This window comes from Lates calcarifer, linkage group LG9, assembly GCF_001640805.2.
Source record: "Lates calcarifer isolate ASB-BC8 linkage group LG9, TLL_Latcal_v3, whole genome shotgun sequence".
NCBI lineage: Eukaryota > Metazoa > Chordata > Actinopteri > Centropomidae > Lates > Lates calcarifer.
In genome coordinates, this window is record NC_066841.1 from 11,768,248 (window position 1) to 11,787,751 (window position 19,504).

Sequence of the window (19,504 nt, forward strand, 5' to 3'; positions counted from 1 at the left end):
CCTCAAACTTTGTTCATAGCTTTGTATGCATATCAGTGGTTCAAGAATTAATTATGTTTCCATTACCTAAAGTGGGTGGGAATGCCATTAGTTTTGCAAGTATTTGGTCATAAATCAGTTAGTCAGTCCAACACTGGAGTATTTCAACAGCTACTGGATGAATCTTTGACTGGTGATTCCCTGACTCCCCTCAGTGCCACCATGAGACTGACATTTGTAGTTTCTACTGAAATATCACATCCATCATTGGATGGATTTGGACATGTAATTTGGTGCTCACATTAATGTTCCTCTGAGGGTGAATGGTCATAACTTTGGTGCTTTTAACTTTTCATCGAGAGCCATTATCTGGTCAACATTTTAATTTGTTCATTTTTTATTTGAACCAAATACCTATTAACATTCTGATCAGCTGCACTTTGTGTTTAGAGCCAAGTGGCAAATATTAACATGCTAACACAGAGATGGTGAACATGGTAAACGTTGTAGCCTAGCTTAAAATCAGCATGTGTTAGAATTTGCAACCTCACAGATCTGCTAGCGTGGCTATAGACTCGCATTATCACCAGTGAATATTTTTTCAAGAAAATGAAACCACACCTTTTTGACTAAAGCCTCAGTGTGACTCAGTAAGTGATGGTGTTAGATGCATAGTGAGCCAATGCGTTTTAACCACAGATGCATCCTTCCTCATGAACTCATAAGCTGACCAAGATAGGTAACCTACTGCAGCGCGGACTGTACACGCTGTCGACATGACACAGATCGGTATGGTTTGGCACAGTTAAAGCAGACCAACCCAGATCAGTGGAAAGTTCCTAGCAGAGGGAGGGCAGCTGTTCAAACACTAAGGCTATTTTATTTCTTTACAAAAGCCCCTCTCTCATGTGACCTGTGGCCATTTTGATCTGAATAATGAGTGTGCAAGTACATACTCTATGTACAGTTGGTCCAACTATTTAATAGATTGCCATTACATTTTGTACAGACATCCGAGATCCCAGAGGACGAATCCTACTACTACTTACTACTACTACTACTACTACTACTTTTAGCACAATATCTCAACATCTATTGGATGGATTGCTGTTAAATTTGGTTCAGACATTCATATCATGTTGATGATCCCCCACTCATTAGGTCATAATTTCTGTTGATCCAATACTTTTTAGAGCTGCAATGTTTACTTGATTACTCAATTAGTCGACAGTAGAATAATCAGCAATTATTTTGATAATTGAATAATCATTTGAGTCATTTTATACAAAAATGCCATGTCCTTGTTCTGGCCTTACAGCCTTACAGAGCAGCTAGCATGACTTTAGGACAGGGGTTTTCTAGACAAAATCAAGATAAGGGTGATTTTGTTCTGTTTCCATATTTCTTTACATTTTGGCAACTTGGCACTATTAAAATTAGGCTAAATGAGGTATTTGTAGTTTACCCATGGACTTAACAGGCTTAACTATCACTGAATTACTCTGATACAGACCGCATTAGACCAGGTATAGATTTAGAAATACACCTAGATTTATCAAATCTGGACTAAACTGTCTCAGAGAAGCTATGGACTCTTAAACCCTCCCGTTGCCCTTCATATTCCGTATACTTTTTTCTTCTTACTATTATTCAAAAACAAAAGATAACCGCTTCAGAATCACAAATGTCATGCACAACAACAAATCCTACTACTACTACACACACACCCACACACACAAAGGCACATTGTTGGCCACCGGGTCACTTTGACCCAGAGGACAACACGAGGGTTAAAACACAGTGCCACACCTGTGAGACCTTTATTCTATTTGTGAAAATGCAAAAAAGGGAGATTTCACAGCTTTTTTTCACTTCTGGAACACATCAGACCAGGTCCAGATAAAAAACCACCGTACTTAGACTTGTCCAGTCTATACTAGATTGTGTCAGAGAAGCTTAAGACTCTTTAAAACCCAGTTTCAGATTTGAAAAACCTTTATTCTAATTGTGAAAACTGAATTTAACTGTCCCTGTCCAGACCACTTTGGACCAGGTCTACATCAAAGTCCACTATACTCAGACTTATCAAATCTGGACTACATTGTCCCATGCTTCGCTGCAACAGAGAAAATTAGAATTTAAGGCTGCAGTTATTATTAATCACCACCAATATCAACAGTAACAACATGTACTGTGTTTAGTTTAGGAAGCCTACAGTAACCTGGTAGTTCCCATGGTAACTAGTGTTGACCCTTAATACACCAAACAGGTTTCCTGTGTCTTTGTTTCAGTGTGTCTGGACTCTTTCTAATTTGAGCGCCAACAAGACAGAAAGACTTTTGTCAGTGAGGTAAGGCAGTGAGTGAGGTAACACACCTTTTACTAAAAAGTTTTTTTAGAAGAAAATATAAATCTGACACTTCTTGAGACTTGTGGCCTTAAAGGGCATGCTTTTTATTTAAGGGGAGTAGGCAGTGAACATGGCGATGGGGCTACAGTAAAAGTAACATTTAGTGCTGTCAAAGGGAGCCAAGGAGAGAGTTCATGACTTATTACACACATTTCAAAACAAGGAAAACACTGTTCAACTGGTGATAAGAGTCAGCTGATGAAGTGTTGAACTCACTGAGACGTGCACATTCAATGAATTTAAAGGGCTTTCAAATCAGTTACAGGAAAACCTCCTACAGCAGGGAATCTCCATGGAAACATAAATATGCACCAGGTAAAGTACCTGACCCTTGTGCTGGTTAAACTGCAACTGAAAAACAAAGTCTCAAGGCTCGCTTGTTATGTGTTAGTTTTTCTTTTGCTTTTCTTAGAGCCATGTTTGATCGGTTAAAGTAGAAGGACCTGAAGACCTGACGAGTATGATGGAAAGTCAAGGGATAACCCATGTACACACAAACATTTCAAGACTTTCAGGTTGAACACAATCCAATCGCAGCAGTGGTTGTCAAGATTAAAACTGTACTACACTCATGTATTATGTCTATGTTTGGGTGACATTTGTGTGACTTCAAATGTCCATGAAATTTTACCCACTGATATTTTTTCTGTATTATTGTTGCTCACATCAAATAGTGCCTAAAACAATCATGTACAACTTGTTCTTTTAACAGAATTACAATTTTATAAAACTGCCAAATTAATGAATGTATTTATTTCATATCTCATCAATATTTTACAAATATTTCTGAATTTAACAATTCAATTTGTTCCATGTTAAAATAATGATTATCACCCCAGTATGTATTCTGAAAGGGATATAAAGTACATAAATAAGTAATGTAATACTTGCTCTAATGTGCACACTATTTGACAGAATATAATGCATCTCAGGACAAATTCTGGATGGTGGAGGTGGTTAAGTGGTAAATTAACATATAGTTTTGAACAGGTGAAGTCAAACACAGGACCAAATGGATCACACTGCACTAAAATGAAGATACCTGTATGTAGTTGCAGTGTTTTTTGGAAGGGCTCCAAGTATATCCATGTATTTCATACTCTATATTGAGATTTTGGACATGAAGTGAGAAAATTATTCTTTGAAATAAATTGCCTATCACATGTAATTATGAGGAAAGAAAATCATCATCTTGTAATGAAAAGAAGTCCAGGAGGCATCAGTTTCTGATGAATCCTGATGTGTCAGACTCAGTCTTTTGACAATATTAAAGGGTGTGAGTTTGTGCTACTAATGAAGGGGGGTGTTTAAAAACGTTTCTACATAATATAGGCCCAATAACAATTTGCTACACACACAACAATTTTTGTACACAGTCACGCTTCTCGCTAACTGTTACTCAAACAAATCCTCTAGATGAAATTACTCAGTAATTCTACATTTAAAAGAACAGTGATCGATCATTTCTGGGGAACAAAAACAACAGGATGGGATGTCATTAAAAACCAAGGCAGATTGCAGTAAATGCTGCTCAGTATCTTTTTCCCTTTTGGTTTTGAACGGTTTTATAATTCTCTGAAAACTGGGTTTACAGGGTGTTTATACTCAAGACATCGGTTGGATATATCCATTAATAAGGACAAAACAGATTTCTGAAATCATTTTCAGGTGCAGCACTTTTCCTCTGATGAGCAGGACAGGACAACCGCGATTATAAGGTGCCATCTCTGCAGTGCATTTACACCTCAGGTCCAGGAGTCCTGTGTCTAACCTGTTCAGGCGCAACATTACAGATAAAAACAGACGAAACCCATCTCTTGGGTACAGGTCTGTGAACGTCTGTCTTGTGCGTCTAAGGTGTCAGCTCCACACTATCTCTATCTGTGATAACATTTCATTGCAAACAGCAACGCAGTCTGTCCTTTTGTTGGTGCAACGGCGCTCCCTTGTGTCTAACCCTGAGTCAACATCACATTTTGTCTCCTGTCAGCTGAAGACGCCGGGCACTGCTGTGGGTCACAACGGCGTGCGCTCAAGCAAAACCACTGACTGTAACCACACTGTACATATACATGGAGTGTATATATATTCACACCGCAGAGGAAAAAGATCAAACTTTCCTCTCCCCGCTCCCTCCCACTCTTAAGTGTTTTCCAACCTGACTCATGGTTTTCCATTGACACTGCTGGCAGATGTGGAGTTCTTGTTGCGGCTCAGCCAGGACGACAGGAGGTTGCGGGGCCTCGGCGGGCGGGCGGGAGCCTGCGCCAGGCGGACCATGCGCGGCGAGCGCCACACCTTGATGGTGGAGTCATCGCTGGCGGACAGCAGCAACTCCTGGTCAGCAGGGCTGAATGCCACCGAGTTCACCACATCATCGTGCGCCAGGCGGGCCAGACAGATGTTGTAGTGACGGTCCCAGATGTAGCCGTGCTTGTCTTCAGCTCCACTGCAGGTAAGAGAGTGAAGACATTGGTCAGTAAAGCCTTCACAGTGAGATACTGTGCTTCAGTCTGTCATTACTAGGGCTACAACAGATTAGTTTCATTATCGATGAACCTTTTTACATAGGCCATCCCACCCATGAGCTGTTTTGGCCTTGGTAGCACTACCGTAGGTGTATTTTGGTTTGTACTGGACTCTGTCTTCACACAAACTTGACAAATTACACACTGAAAGCCCTACATCTCCTAATTTTATCGGTGGAGGATTTTCAAAGGATTTTCATATCACTGTGACAGCTGTTGACACAGAATTGGTTCAGATAAAAGATCGGCAAGGCAAAATATAATTTACATTTCTACCATGTTTGTGCCTCTGAAACTTAAGTTTCGATTTGTCTTTTACTCATTCTGACTTTTTTGAACGTAAAACTGAAGAGTTATTTTTCATAAAAGGCCGGGGTTATGACTAATCACAAGGGTTCAACAACAGTAACCTTTTTATTTTGGTTACATTATTTTCAGACTTGTGCACAAAAATAGGTTAGAAGCCAAAACTGATGTCTTCTGATCAACAGTCCCAAAGCTGAATATATTCCCTGTCATATGAAATAAGATAAAGATAAGCGGCAAATCTTCTCATGTGTGAAGCTGGAACAAGTGAATTTTTAGAATTTGTGCTTAAAACAATTAAGCAGTTACCCAATTGCTGCTGATTAATTTTCTCTGACTAACTGATTAATTACTTCTTTGTTTCAGCTCTAATTTCTAATTTGGCTCTATTTTGGCTTTTGAAAATGACACGAATGTGTAACATGATCAAATCAAAAACATTACAGTACTTGAATAAAGCTGAACAATGTGGTTGTTATACTGTGTGAGAATACTATGGTGAATAATGCTTATTCCAGATTCAGATTTTCATTTGTTTACTGCCTCAAGACCATGATTGAATGATATGCAGTATAAACAATATGTACGATGAAATGATGATGAAAATGATAAAATAATGGATAAAACCAGCAGAACATACATTTTATACCAAGATAAAGCATTTGTCAGAAATGTGCTTAATTTACATGCAACTTTTGGCTTATGCATTTTTCCCTTGTACCCCTGTTAATATTGTAAGGCTTTATCATTACAATGTCAAAGATCCTCTCAACTCCAACTCAAGAGGCTGTATATATGGGGTATTTTTCACCGGATTTGAACCTTAACATAAAAGCTGGTTTGAATAATTCGGACATTTGCCACTTTTTTATTTTATCAGTTCTTCTATGACTCAACAGCCTCGGAAATCCCCTGAATTAAACTTAAAATATCAGACTCCACGTCTCTGTCCGTCCTCACATCGTTTGCGTTGACAGATATATTCTGTAACATTATATAAATAAATTCACCAAATTGTTCCGGTGATGATGGAATCCTCTGTCGTTTACACAAGCTACAGGTAAGCACCACTTTAAAACTATGTGACTATGTGACCGTTCAAACATCAAAACTGCTAAAAACCCTCTGCTGCTAAAAAGAAAGTTTTAAGATATTCAACTACGACGTGAGCAGTAAAATTGTGGGAACTGATTTCCCACTGTTTCAGTATCACTTCCCTATTGCTAAGTATGGGTAAATTAATGGTAAAGACTGGACGTGCGAGAGTTTCATCTGAGAGATAAAATATTTTTGCAGAAAGTACACAATCTGTCACCCACCTGGCTACAAAGTCTCTGCTGACGTCGAGGAAGATAAAGAAGCACTCGTCGTTAGGTGTGAAGGCTCTGTGAGCGCGCAGGCTCCTTCTCTCCTCCCTCAAGCTCTTAAGGTCAATGACGTGCAGGTCTATCTCCTCGGCGATGGGAGGTGGAGACATGGGGTCTGAGATCACACATCCGGCCGGCCAAGCCCGGCTGTTCACATAAAGGTACCTGATCATGGAAAGGAGAGGAGTGGAGTTAGGGGTGTAAAGGCACTTCTATAAGCTGCTGCTGCTATACATGCTTTGTACTAAGCTAGTGTCAAGACCTATTTACAGGACTTTATAGGACAGAAAAATATAGTGTGATGCTACATTACGTGGTCAAATGTATGTGGACATGTACACATTAGATTGAGATGTGATAATTGATCATTCAGCCCAAGATCATGGGCATTATCATGCTGTTGTAACAGCCTCCAGTCTACTGGACTGTTGCAGGGATTTCCCATTTCCACTCAGACAAAAGAGCATTAGTGACGTCGAGCTTTGATGATGGATGATAAGGGTGTTGATGGGTTTGAAGTCAGAGCTCTGTACAAACCAGTCAAGTTCTTCCAGGCCAAACTCAGCAGCCCATTTGTTTATGGACCTGACTTTGTGCACAAGGCCACTGTTATTGTGAAATGTTGAAAGGGCTTTCCCCTAAACTGTTGCCACCAAGTTGCAGGATAACTTCTAAAGTCTAAAGTATCATTATATGCTGCAGCAAATGGAAATTAAATGTGAATGTGAAAAACAGCTACAGACTAAAAAAGTACATGGGTAATGAAATGTGGCCATATAGTGTATTTTCTACATTCTATGTGTATAATGCTTGTCTTCAGTTACTTACCTGTGGTCTGGAGAAAGGCCCATACCAATAATGTGTCCGTGGATATCAATGACGTGGTCCAGGGAATCAAAAAACTCATCTGAGCTCCGCTCTTCGCCAAGGACAGGACCACAGGTCGTCATCTGGTCGGGCTTGATCCGCTTAATACCTGGAAGGGACGAACAATTATCACGTGAAAGGAGAGGCACCGTGTCTGATTTTTCTCACACAAAGTTTCATACATGTGTTGAACTGTATTTGGTTTGGGCCCCGCAGCTTGGAAACAACCATACCTATCTGGTGAGGGGAGTATGTAAGGCTGCCGGTGGTGAAGAGTAAGTATGTTTTGTCTTCTCCTTCCCCAGGCTCAGAGGGCTCGATGAGGTTGGAGTCGGGTGCTTTCGTGTGGGCTCTGCCCATCATCTGGGCCACGTGTGTCTCAATCTCCAGCTCCATGGGCCCTACATTTTTACGACTCTGGTGACGATAATGAAGGAGAGAGAGAAGGACCAAAAAAGAGGCAGAGTGAGAACTAATAACACTTTAAAAATGGAACTAAATGCCTGAGACTGCTTCACCTAGCTCACCTGCATGACATGCTCCAGGGTTGAGATGGTGGGCTGGGCATGGTGTGGAGCAGAGAGGCCCTGACACCTTGCTTCCCTCTGACACGCCTCCTCTTCCTCCTCCTCTTCCTCCTCACTGCCGGAGGTTCCCAGGTCGAAGAGGAGGGGCTGGTGCTGCCGCTGCTGGTGCCCTTTCTGTCTCTGAGCCTGAGACTGGGCCTCATAGTCCAGCACCAAGTCTGGGTTGTCGTGGCGACGGCAGTGGGCCACCATCACTGTGCGGATGGTGCTGGCATTGATGTTCTGGATCTTGAAAAGGCGCTTGACCACGTTGACGTTCTCTGATTCGATGTCCTGTCGCAGAAAGGTAAAGGGTGAGGAGGAGAGAAGACAGTAAGGGGGACGGGGATTCATTAGAATTTTGCATTTACTTCTGTAATTACATTCATGCACTGTTCCACAATAATATACGCCAGTGTACGGTCAAAGAACTTCCTCCTACAGGTGCTACATCTACAGAGCATTATCTGCTGCTGTGCATCTCACCTGGAAGGCTTTATTGAGCCAGAGCACAGAGCAGGAGGTCATGTTGCCTATCCAGTGCAGGTTTCCAGAGATCAGGTGGGTCTCATTCAGCCAGCAGCCAAACACATCGTAAGGCTTGTTCCTCACCCGTGACAGCAATGTGTAATTTTCTGTGACGGTGCATAAAACAAAGAGAGAGAGAGAGAGCGAGAGAGAGAGCGAGAGAGAGAGCGGCGAGAGAGAGAGAGAGAGAGAGAGAGAGAGAGAGAGATAGTAACAGGTAAAGTAAAACAAAGCTGCAACGAAACAGAACTGTATCCTTGCTTTACTGCAGACAGTTCTGTTTTCTGTCAGATCAGAGTTTAGCCAGTTCACAGCTGTTTTTACACGGAAATAACACACGTTTATTGTACATAAATACATAGGTACATATGTAAATACCTATGTAATAAACAAGCTAATACTTTGTGATGCTGACCATACCATTGTCATTTCTGTTGTTTAAAAAATTTAATGAGACTAAAAGCATTTTTATAATACCATGAATCAACATGTGATACAGTAATAACATGAGACTGTAATTACATGACTTCTAAAAGCATATGACCTTTATTTTTTTGGTCTAATCTAATCTAATCAAAGGTTATCACACAGAACGACGACAGCTTTGTTCATAGGAGTAAAAACTCTATAATATGTGAAAACTACAAAGTAACACATCTTCAAGTGACATCAACAGGAAATGATAACTGTTGAGTCATCTCGTTTTTTGTGTTCCTACCCAGGCTGATGACTGCAATTTCCCCAGAAGAGGAGTGGTGCGGGCCCAGGTAAACACCAGAGACGAGCAGCAGGCTGTCGTCAGCGTTGAACTGGGAGAACTGGGTGTAGCCCCAGTTGAACTGCCGCATGCTGGAGCTGTGCACCAATGAGATGTTTCCATCTGGCCGCTCTGTGTCCCACAGCTGCACACAAGAAAGCAGAGGACAAGGTTTGGAAATAAAGGAGTGGGTAATAAGGAGGATGACGGCTGCTGGTGGTTACACATTTATCAGCTCAGGCTGGGAAAAAAAATCTGAAAACTAAACATTATAGTGTTATCTTACCAGTTCACCGGCTGAGCTGCTCCCACAACATAAGCAGTCAACCACCAAAACAAACTCCAACATTTCAAACCACAAATATGACAGAAAGATATTTTATATCTTTTATAAATATATTTTATATTCTCTGATAAAAACAAAAAACCTTGAACAAAAATGTTAAAGGCTGGAGAAATAAAGTAATGTTATTATTATAACTGAAACTGTTTTTTAATCACAGATTTTAACTATTCCATTTATCATATTAGCTGCACTGTGAGCAGCACTGTGTTAAATCTTTCTATCTATTTTTTGCATTCACCTGCTGTAGTTTGCTTTGGCCCTGAATTGTGTACTTTAGAGCAGGACTATCAATAAAGCAGAGAAAAGAAAAGCCCTACAGTTAGATAAGTTACCAGATACTGAACCCAGTCACTTGTCACTCTGGCAGAAAGTAAGTAAATAAGATCCAGGATGAAAGTGACACCAATAATACTTTAATCCCTACCTTAACAGTGCAGTCTTTGGAGCAGGAGGAGAACCGGTGACCCCTGTGAGAGAAAGCCAAGTGGAGGACTTGGTCGCTGTGCTCTCTCAGCGTCTGAACCTCCACACAAGGGATACAGTCAAACAGACGCTTGAACTCCCTGTACCACGACACAGCCGCTGCATGAAGGCACATTATAAGTTATTAAAAAGCTTTACCCAGTCAAACATCTAGAGGAAAGGTGTGTTTTTGTAATAAATAACTGCAGTCTTTTAACTCCCCTGAGAAACACATAATAAGTATATTTTACCTGGGTGTCGGGGTACAGAGCGGGGGATGCGGTAGTAGCTGTAGAACAGCTCCTTCCACAGGAACTCATCTCTGGAGACAGCCAGCCACTGTCTGCAGGTCAGACCAGCTCTCAGCACAGCATCATGGGGCAGACGCAGGAAGATCTCCAACACCAGGCTGTCTGGCAGAACTGGGCCACACTCCATAATAACATCCTGGGCAACACGCGCACACACACGCAACAGGCACATGGGTGCAGTGTTACATGAAAGCAAATTAATCCACTTAACATACAGTTCCCCCTTTTTGTTTCCCCTGAAGTTGCTTTATGGTTGTAAAACTGATCTGATTCCATTATGTTCTGAATCAGATTGTCACAACTTTGCCAGGCTTTTTATGACGGCATTGTTCAATCAGTGGGAGTGGGAATTTTCTAGATATCATGTGTGCTGTGCAGCTTTTTATACCCCAAATCCCCATATTTGGCATGTTTGGAAACTTTTAGATCTCCACTAGAATATAAAACAGAGTTCCTAGGGTTTAAAAAAAACTTGAACAGCATGAGTTTGTAGTAACTGACGCGCCTCCATTTAAAAGGGATCAATCATTTTCATCCACAAACAAAGACAGAGAGGACTTTCAGCGATTTCACTGATATAAAAGGGGTGGACAAAATATTAGAAACACCTGACTATAAAACACAACTACACCACCATAAAAACCCTGAGGCCCCACCTCTATAATGTGAGACTGACAGCTCCACTGGTGTGGAGTTACAATGCACACACAGCACTGAGCTGTGCATCCTATGACAAATATCATTAATATATTACTCGGCATGTCACATGCTGGACATGGACACATGGACCCATGTTTAAATGTTTCTCTGAGTGATAAACCCTGCAGAGTCGTTTCTGGAGTAGAGCCATGTTAGCGTGGCATATCCTTAACTAAGACCTCAAACAACCGTGTAACACTAGGAATTTAATGTGAACTAAACTTTATTAAAAAAAATAACCTGCACTCTTATCTAGCTGTAAGTACTAAAACTCGGCTCTTCTTTGCTGAACCAAGCCGTCGTGAGAAGATGACCTAACATGGACATTTTTGTCGCCGAGCTAAAAAGATAACAAGTTACTGTGTTTACACTGATAGCAAACTGTACAGCCTTTCAGCTGACCTACGAAACATTAGCAAGATAAAGATCTGATGACAAGTGGACATTTACGTGTATTTGTTGATCAAAATCTGATTTGTTTACAGCTAAGCTAGCCACATATATCTATCAAGCTAACGTTAAGCTAGCCGTTAGCTTACATTTGTTTTCAACTTTTTAGCTTCGTCCGACGATTTAATTTGGACGACAAGCGGCTTCTTTAATAAATCAGCGCTTTCACTGTACGAGTTAATCAGCTTGGCTCAGTACAGCGCTGCTGACATAAACTCAGACCAACCTGCTGGATCAAAGTATGTTGGAGGAGAAAATCAAACGTCCAGCTAGCGCTAAAGGCTAGCTACTGAGAAATGACAACAATCCTCCGGTAGCGGTGAAGCCACTAGACTCTACCAACAGATAACAGAACCACGGCTGCAAGACCAACTCAATCTATCCAGTGTTAACAGGTAGCAGCACTGATGTCAACAAAGTGGGTTCTTAGAGCCGGTTTGAGAACAGGAAATCTACATGATCACTCTATTTTAAGTTGTTATTAATGATCCTGCCCAAGTATTAATAAAGTTATTGTAAAAAATATTACATTTGTGCTGTCACATTTTTTGTCTGTTGGAAATTTCATTCCACTTGCAAATTAGCTTAATATTCTCACACATACAGTTGTGTTCCTTTACCTGTGGAGACACCCATTGACTTTCAATCGACATATAAGTTTATAGGTTTACAGAGTGACACACTCACCCAGATTAGACCTTTCTAGCAGTCACTCTGACTCACTGCAGTTGCTACATATTGTCAGTTATTTGACACGCTGTGTTTCAGAAGAAGTTACTGTTCTAATTGTTTCTTTAATTCAATATTTTATCACAGTTGCTCATAGATACAGAATGAACAAATCCCTGACCATTAATTTATACACTGTTCTGATCTCACTTTTTGTCAGTAGCAAATTCTGTCCACTGTTTCCACGCCCATGAAGTAAGCATTAGAAACACATGCAACCAGTAATACTATACCTCAAATATCTGTGAGGTGGCTCTCAGGTCATTGACACCACAGTGAGCATCAGTCAGTGGAGTATTAGAGGCTGTGTGACTGAAAAACGCTGTGTCATTGGCTCGTAGTGTGAGTGCACACTTCACTAGAAACACTGACTGTGCAGGAACAGCAGAGCTGGACTGGACCTTTAAGGAAATAAAGTGGAGCGATGCTGTGACAAATATTCTCTTGTAAGTATTAAAACAGAATTGTTGATTATTTTTTTTTTTAAGTTTAGCAGCAAACAGGTTTTTATAAACAAGGTGAAGTATGACATCTATTTTCCCATTGACTGTTTTATTCTTTTAAATGTAGAAGTACATTTTAATGAAGTGAAGTCATGAAAATACACTGTAGGATGCTGTGTACAGAAGGAGCTTGTTAAACCTGATAGGGGCAGGATCAGGTTACCTGCTACAACATTATCTCAGCAGAAGAGACTTGGCAGCAGCATGGCTGATACTACCAACAGATAAAATACTCATTCCTGCTTGTTTTACACTGTTTCTCTACAGTGTTGCGTAATGCAGCAAACTGGATAATTTCCTGCTGTGGCTCCTCAAAGACGGAGAGGACAGCAGCAGGATGACTCTACCAGAGTAAAGGTGCTCTTCATTGTGTCAAATGATACCATCTCAAAATAATGATCTACACAGTTTTGATGCTTAAACTGTGGTTTTCTTTCACTTTGCAGGGCAGAAAGTGTGGACTGTCTCCAGTGATGAAACACCGATCCAGTCAAACCTTTCCCTAATTCCTCCTGGGAGAGTGGACAGAAGAGACGTCCTCATTTCTCTACCTGATCATTTATCTGTATATAAATTCATTTACCTACATGTCCGTCAGTGTTTGTCTGCAGTTGTTATAATGATGACTTGTCTGAAAACTCCTTGTTGGGAAGCCGGACAACGTCTGACAACTAACAAGTGCAGCAGTAGCTCAGAAGCGACTCACATCTCCTGTATGTACCATAATATCACCTGTATGGTAATATAGTAGTCCAACAAATTAAATAAATGGTTTAGATCATCGAATTGTCTGTGTCATCTTTATACTCTCTCCTGGAGAGGTTCACTTCTCTCTTGTGAGACTCTCTTTTCGTGGGTATCTGGCGTCATCATGTGGAGGAAGTAAACAACTGCAGGAGCCAATCACTTGACTAAAGACAGAAAACTGGTTTATTCATTAAGACGAGGAAACGATACTGAATTATAAGATATTAAAGTAGAATCATTGGGAACTTTTTCACAACCAATCTTTATAGTTTTTGATTAACTTCCCAGTTAAAGTGAGTGTTTCTTAGTAAAGTAAGTGTTTAAGTGAGGGACTCTCAGACAGGTTTCTTGTGTGTTTTTTTTTTTTTTTAACTAAAATGTGTTTTTTCTCTCAAATACAATTAACAGAACTAGATTCAATGATCAGATTGAAAAACTGTCAGAAAAACTGTGAATATCAGTCTGTTATTCACAGCGTTTGGTCTGGATTTCACTTTCTCTTAAGAAATGGTTATAATGCATTTTCTCATTTAACAAAGGCAGAGCTCTGCTGATGGAATTCACAGTAGTGGATGCTGCAGTTGCCACATAAACAAAAGAAAACATTGCACTGATCAACTCTCACAAACTGAACTCACTGGATGCTCATATCATATCATTTATTTAGAATAGAAGAAAACACAACTCTATTTACATTCACATGTACAGTAGCATACAATACAATTTTACAATTACACAATTCTCCAAAGTATACAGTCTGTACAAGGTTAAAGTGACAATTTCAGTTTACAGTGTGGAACAACGCAGCTGAAACGATGTACACCGGTGGCTGCATCCCTCAGTTTCTACTGACTGTACAGATCTCTGACTGAAGGTACTTTCCACCTGAGCTGGTGACCATGTGAAGCAAAAATAAACATGATGTAAAAAAAAAAAAGTAGAAAACATCTGTCCTGTCATTTGTAGTGATATTTGACACATGTTCAGTTCTCAAGAGTACACAGAGAAACACTGATAACTAATTACTTGTAAAAATCTGGATGGAGATTTCAGCTTCCAAAATACAAAACATTAAAACATCCTTCTGCTGGGATTTGGATCACTTAATAGCAAAAGAAACAAGCAATACAAATAAGGCAAAACATTTAGGTGTCTTTGTGAGATGCTTTACTATCACATCAACTCATTTGTTTCCTTAATAAAGGCCCGTGTCATCGGGAGCTTCCTTTACTTCTCCACTACAGCTCTAATCTAAAGTGCAATGTTGTTCTGCTTGTGACTGTCCCTCCATGTTTTTGTGTTTTTTCTATCATCATAGCACCATGGTGGGGATGTGGTGCACCAGGGGCAGCTGGTGCTGGTGAGGCATGGCTGTGATCTGTGGGTGAGTGTGAGGAGGAGGAGGTGGAGGAGGAGGAGGGGACACCTGCGAGGGCACGTCGGAGCTGGGCGCGGTGGGCTTGTGTCGTGCGCTCTTCTGGTGGGCCCTCAGCCCCGCCAGCTGCGAGTAGGCGCTCTGACACACGTGGCACTTGTAGGGCCGCTCGCCGGTGTGCAGGCGGACGTGGTTGCGGAGCGTGGACGACTGGCTGAAGCGGCGGTTGCAGAAGCGGCACACGAAGGGCTTGTCCAGGGTGTGGATGCGCATGTGGGAGCGCAGGTTGCTGCGGGAGTTGAAGCCGCGGTGGCAGATGACGCAGCGCATGCGGCCGGTGGTTGCCATGGCGGAGGAGGAGGTGGAGGATGAGGAGGAGGAGGAGGGGGAGCAGGAGGAAGGGCCGTCGCAGGAGTGGGAGTCATCTGGGAGAGGGGACAAGGAGGAGGGAGATATAAAGTCTGTGTTTGAGTGAGTCTGGAGCGGCCCAGAGGATTTGTTCTGTATTTTAACAGTAACCACAACTTCACTGTTTCATAGATGATGCCTACTACTCACCATTCCTGCTTTTCTTCTGGTGCTCTTCATCTGTTCCGGGAACTCCAGGAATTCCCAGGAATGTGTTGTGTGTGTTTCCATACCACACGAGAAGCTCCTGGTCTGGAGGGATGGTCTGAGGAAGGAAGAGGTCAAAGGTCATTTAAACTGCGCTGCAACCAGTCAACCAACTTCTCTAAATATCATCCAACATATTAAAATCTCCTTCTAAGCAGCAGGTGGCGCTGTTCTAAAGGACATTTACATACATGCTAGCCTCGGACACCCCCCCTCCCCCTCCCAGAGCCTCCCGAGGCCCACCATCTCACCCTCAGCGAGTTTGAAGTTGTTTCTCACCTCCACTGCCTTGTAGAAGATGCTGCTGCCGATCTGCACCACCTCCAGATTTTGCTCCTGCTCGTTCCGGGCGCACTTGATGTAGGTCATCCAGCTGCGCTGATCCTCCTGACTGGCATCGATGAAGTAACGCACCGTGCCATCCTCGTTGAACACCTGAGCGCACGAGGAGGGGTGGGAGAAACGCAAGAATGAAGTTATAAAAATGAAGATATAAAACACTCAGCAGGTCGAGGGATCGAGTTTGTGGGTTTGCACATTCTCTCACAACTTTCAACTCACCTCCCACATCAGGTTGTTGTTCTTCAGCAGGTCCACGTGCTCAGGGGACAGGACTCTGCCCGTGAAGGGCCCCATCTCGGTCCCTGCCTTGATCCAGGTCTTTGAGAAGATGCCCAGACCCTCTCCAGGGATCGAGCTCTGGGCGATGATCACCTCACTGGGCAGCACCAGGCTGGACAGCTTCTGCACCTCTGCAAAGAGAAAGAAGAAGCTGTGAGGCTGCAGAACGGAAACTTAAACAAAACGAAGAAGCCTGGTGTATTTTTTTTTAATGTGCACGAGCCAAACTGCACAGAAAATGTAATTTCGATAAAGCAGAGATATATTTTTTCAGAGTTGTTCAGCAGCGTGAGTGGATGCCAAAAGCCCTCATGAAACAGGATTGCTGGAAAAGTCCTGAAAGCAGCAAATGGACTGAATCTTATTTTGGTCACGAAATATTAAGCTACACCTTATCCTCCGTTTAATTCGATTATCTGGCTGAATTGAAAGTTTTTGTTGTGCAGAGAAACCCCCTTGGAAAGCATTTTCATCCGCATCAGAAAAGGAAGAAAAAAAAAGAAAAAGAAAAAAAAAAGATCATGCGCTTCTTTAATGTCAAAATCAAAGATTTTTTTTATTTGAGGCTGCGAAAAAGCCCGGCTGAATAGGGGTTAAATGGTCCTCTATTGCCCAGGGTCCAGCAATTTGTCATGCTTCAGATGTGATATTCATTAAAGTTTACTGGAAAAGAAACGGCTAATTCCAAATTCATTATCCTTTTAAGAACTTTGTAGCAATAAATTTGCGCTGAATGAAATGAGGGCTTGTTTAAAAGACTGGGGAATTTCTGCGACAAAAAAAATGGAAAGGCGATTAAATGGTTGACATGCAATGAATAGCATTAGATTTAGCCTTCACGGTGCATTATGCGAGGAACAGCAAATCTTTTAAGGGGAGAGAAAGAGAAAAGCTCCGGAGCCCCATAGCTGCCAAGAGAGGAAAAGAGACTGTCCGGAGATTGATGAATGCGGGATAAGAAAAAGAGAAAAAGAAAACCCGGGACATCTCAAAGAAAAGAAACCTTTCTCTCCCCGAGGTTTAAGTGGAAACTTTCCCAGGTCAAGCACAAAGTTAACCAAATGAATTTAATGCCCCTGCCGACGTTCAATCGGCGGCAGTTACACGCCTAACAAGCCTCTGAACGCGAGGTCCGGGAGCTCTGGGAAGAGTTAATGCGTTAAATGGGCTCGAAAAAAAAAATGCAGAAAACAGCAACAAGTGAGTCAGAAAAAGTTTGTGAAAATAAATGTTTAAGAAGGTTGTTTTACGTTTTTTTGACAGGATGACAATATATGTGATGGTTTCACTGGGATAAACGTAGCTGTCACATTGGGGAAACATGAAAATGTTCCTGTTGGATTTCACTGACATATGCTTATAGGAAATTGCCTACGATCTAATAACCCAGTTCTTTATAATAATGTATATTTATTTTAATAAATTCAATCATGATGATTTTTACGCATAAAGCGCTACAGAAGACGCGTTTTGACTTGAACAAAACATTTAAAACCACTAGAATTAGGCCACATGACCCCTCAATATAAACTTCCAAACATGCACAACAGTAGGATCAAACAGTCCCGGGCTGAAACAACATGAAACTGTCCCGCAGTAAAAGCAGCAGATCAGCCTACCTCCAGCGAAGGACTGTGCCAACACCTCGGCGGTGAACGCGGTCTTGGGGCTGACGCCGCTGCCGCCGCATCCTCCGCTCTGCCGCTCCTCCGCCAGGTGTTCGCCCAGCACGTTCCTCCACCTGCCGTACAGGAAGCTGTGCAGGATGTCCGAGGTGATCACGTCCGACAGCGAGCGGCTCGGACACTTAAATCCAGACTTGAGAGCCAAAGCGTCGGCGGGTAGCACGGAGCCCATGTTGCAAGGTTTAAAGAAAAAAAAAAAAAAAAAAACGAAAAAGGAAAAAAAAGAAAAAGAGAATAAAAACCCCTGAAATGATAACAGCGGTGCAAGCTGCGAGTGGAGCGATGACTAAAAGAGGAGGAGGAAGGAGTGGACACACACAGAGCTGCTCCTCAGTCCGTCCTTCTGCTCCAAACTGTCTGTGCGTAAAAGCTGCCCTGCCTGGCTGAGAGGGTCTCTTTATATAAGTGGCTACTGTGACCCCTGTCTAATTACTTATTAATGACACACCCCTCACCGCGTGGACCTGCCTGCTGCACCGCAACACACCAGCAGAGACATTAAAACACACACACACACACACACACAGACATACAGAAAGAGAGAGGCCAGAACTTTATTTTAGTAATTACCTGCACCTAAAGCTGGATTTTACCTGAATGCAGCATTATTGTGCAATTCTGCAGATGCATGCTGGATAGTTAAAATAACAATTGACATATTTTAAAACACCTTTAAGGTCAAAAACCTACAAAATATAAAGTGTAAACTGCTTAAAAAAGTCACAAAGGTTGCAAAAGAAAGAATGGATTTTTGCACAAATGACGAAAAGGCTGCACTCTGCGTCGTGATTTGATTGTTCTCTGTTTACAAATTCACTTCTAGAAATAATGCAGCAGGATGGCAGAGTGTAAAAAGATTAGAAAACAGACAAAAAGAGTTATTATAAATTAAAAAAAAAAAAACACTGCAGATAGTTAAAGTGATGAGTTTTCTGTCCACAGAATTGGGTCATAGAGTCTGGGAGCTGCTCGTCCATTTTATTCTCATGCATTTCGTATTCAAGCGGGTGGTATAATATTAATTTTTGCGTGTGTGTGTGTGAAAGAGAGAGAGAGAGAGGAGTGAGCGCGGGAATGACAAGAATGGAAACAAGCTCGACGTGTATTTTTTTTTACATCATTGTTCGCATGCAAAAAATGCAAAGCTGCTTTGACGTGGTTCACTTTATGGGTTTTTTTTTTCAAGCCCTTGTTGAGGTAAAGCGGTTTAATATTCATGGCTGTTCGGACCCCCCCCCCCCCTTCAGTATTGTGACAACGTTTAGATGAGTATATACCCCCCCCCCTCCCCTCCATAGTCACAGTCCTCTGTGTTTTTTCCTCTCTCGCCTATTTTTCGGGCTTGATGGACTGGGGGCTAAATGGGCAGTTTTCCTTCTTTTCCAGCAGAGAGGACATCTTTATTCCATCCCCGGCTCACAGGTTTCCTATTCAGCTCCCCTCCAAGTAATGTCAGGGCCCTGAAAAGTGCTGCAAATCAATCTTTCATGGTGTTTTGAGGGCAATTTGACATCCATGCACTCCTCTTTTCACTCCAACAACTACAAGGGGGATTGTCCGAGAAAAAGAAGACCAAAAAAAAAAAAAAAAAAAAAAAAAAAAGTGGGCAAGTTTGCGCTCTCTTCTTTCTCCCTCTCTCTTTCTCTGGACGAA

General features: G+C 41.8%; 2 protein-coding genes and 1 long non-coding RNA gene across 4 annotated transcripts; 1 reads left to right on the plus strand and 2 right to left on the minus strand.

Moving 5' to 3' along the window:
- Positions 1–2,399: 2,399 nt before the first annotated feature.
- On the minus strand, positions 2,400–11,928 carry fbxw5 (F-box and WD repeat domain containing 5). Of its 2 annotated transcripts, none has more exons than XM_018662910.2 (10): positions 11,803–11,928; positions 10,368–10,563; positions 10,079–10,236; positions 9,270–9,453; positions 8,510–8,658; positions 7,985–8,317; positions 7,691–7,874; positions 7,419–7,566; positions 6,543–6,755; positions 2,400–4,838 (listed from the first exon to the last, which is right to left on the minus strand). In XM_018662910.2, the coding sequence occupies exons 2-10, from the start codon at positions 10,552–10,554 to the stop codon at positions 4,553–4,555; spliced, it is 1,842 nt and encodes a 613-aa protein (XP_018518426.1). In that variant the 5' UTR covers positions 10,555–10,563; positions 11,803–11,928; the 3' UTR covers positions 2,400–4,552. The 2 variants fall into 2 exon arrangements, with proteins under 2 accessions (XP_018518426.1, XP_018518427.1); XM_018662911.2 differs by lacking the exon at positions 11,803–11,928 and adding an exon at positions 11,666–11,687.
- Positions 11,929–12,544: 616 nt separating this feature from the next.
- Positions 12,545–13,589, plus strand: LOC108874448 (uncharacterized). The gene is made up of 3 exons (XR_001959682.2): positions 12,545–12,751; positions 13,076–13,165; positions 13,255–13,589. It is a non-coding gene; the product is annotated as an uncharacterized LOC108874448 (long non-coding RNA).
- A 614-nt stretch (positions 13,590–14,203) lies between these two features.
- LOC108874469 (PR domain zinc finger protein 12) lies at positions 14,204–18,832 on the minus strand. Its single transcript, XM_018662949.2, has 5 exons — positions 17,786–18,832; positions 16,107–16,297; positions 15,825–15,980; positions 15,489–15,603; positions 14,204–15,355 (listed from the first exon to the last, which is right to left on the minus strand). The coding sequence occupies exons 1-5, from the start codon at positions 18,021–18,023 to the stop codon at positions 14,868–14,870; spliced, it is 1,188 nt and encodes a 395-aa protein (XP_018518465.1). The 5' UTR covers positions 18,024–18,832; the 3' UTR covers positions 14,204–14,867.
- Positions 18,833–19,504: the final 672 nt, after the last annotated feature.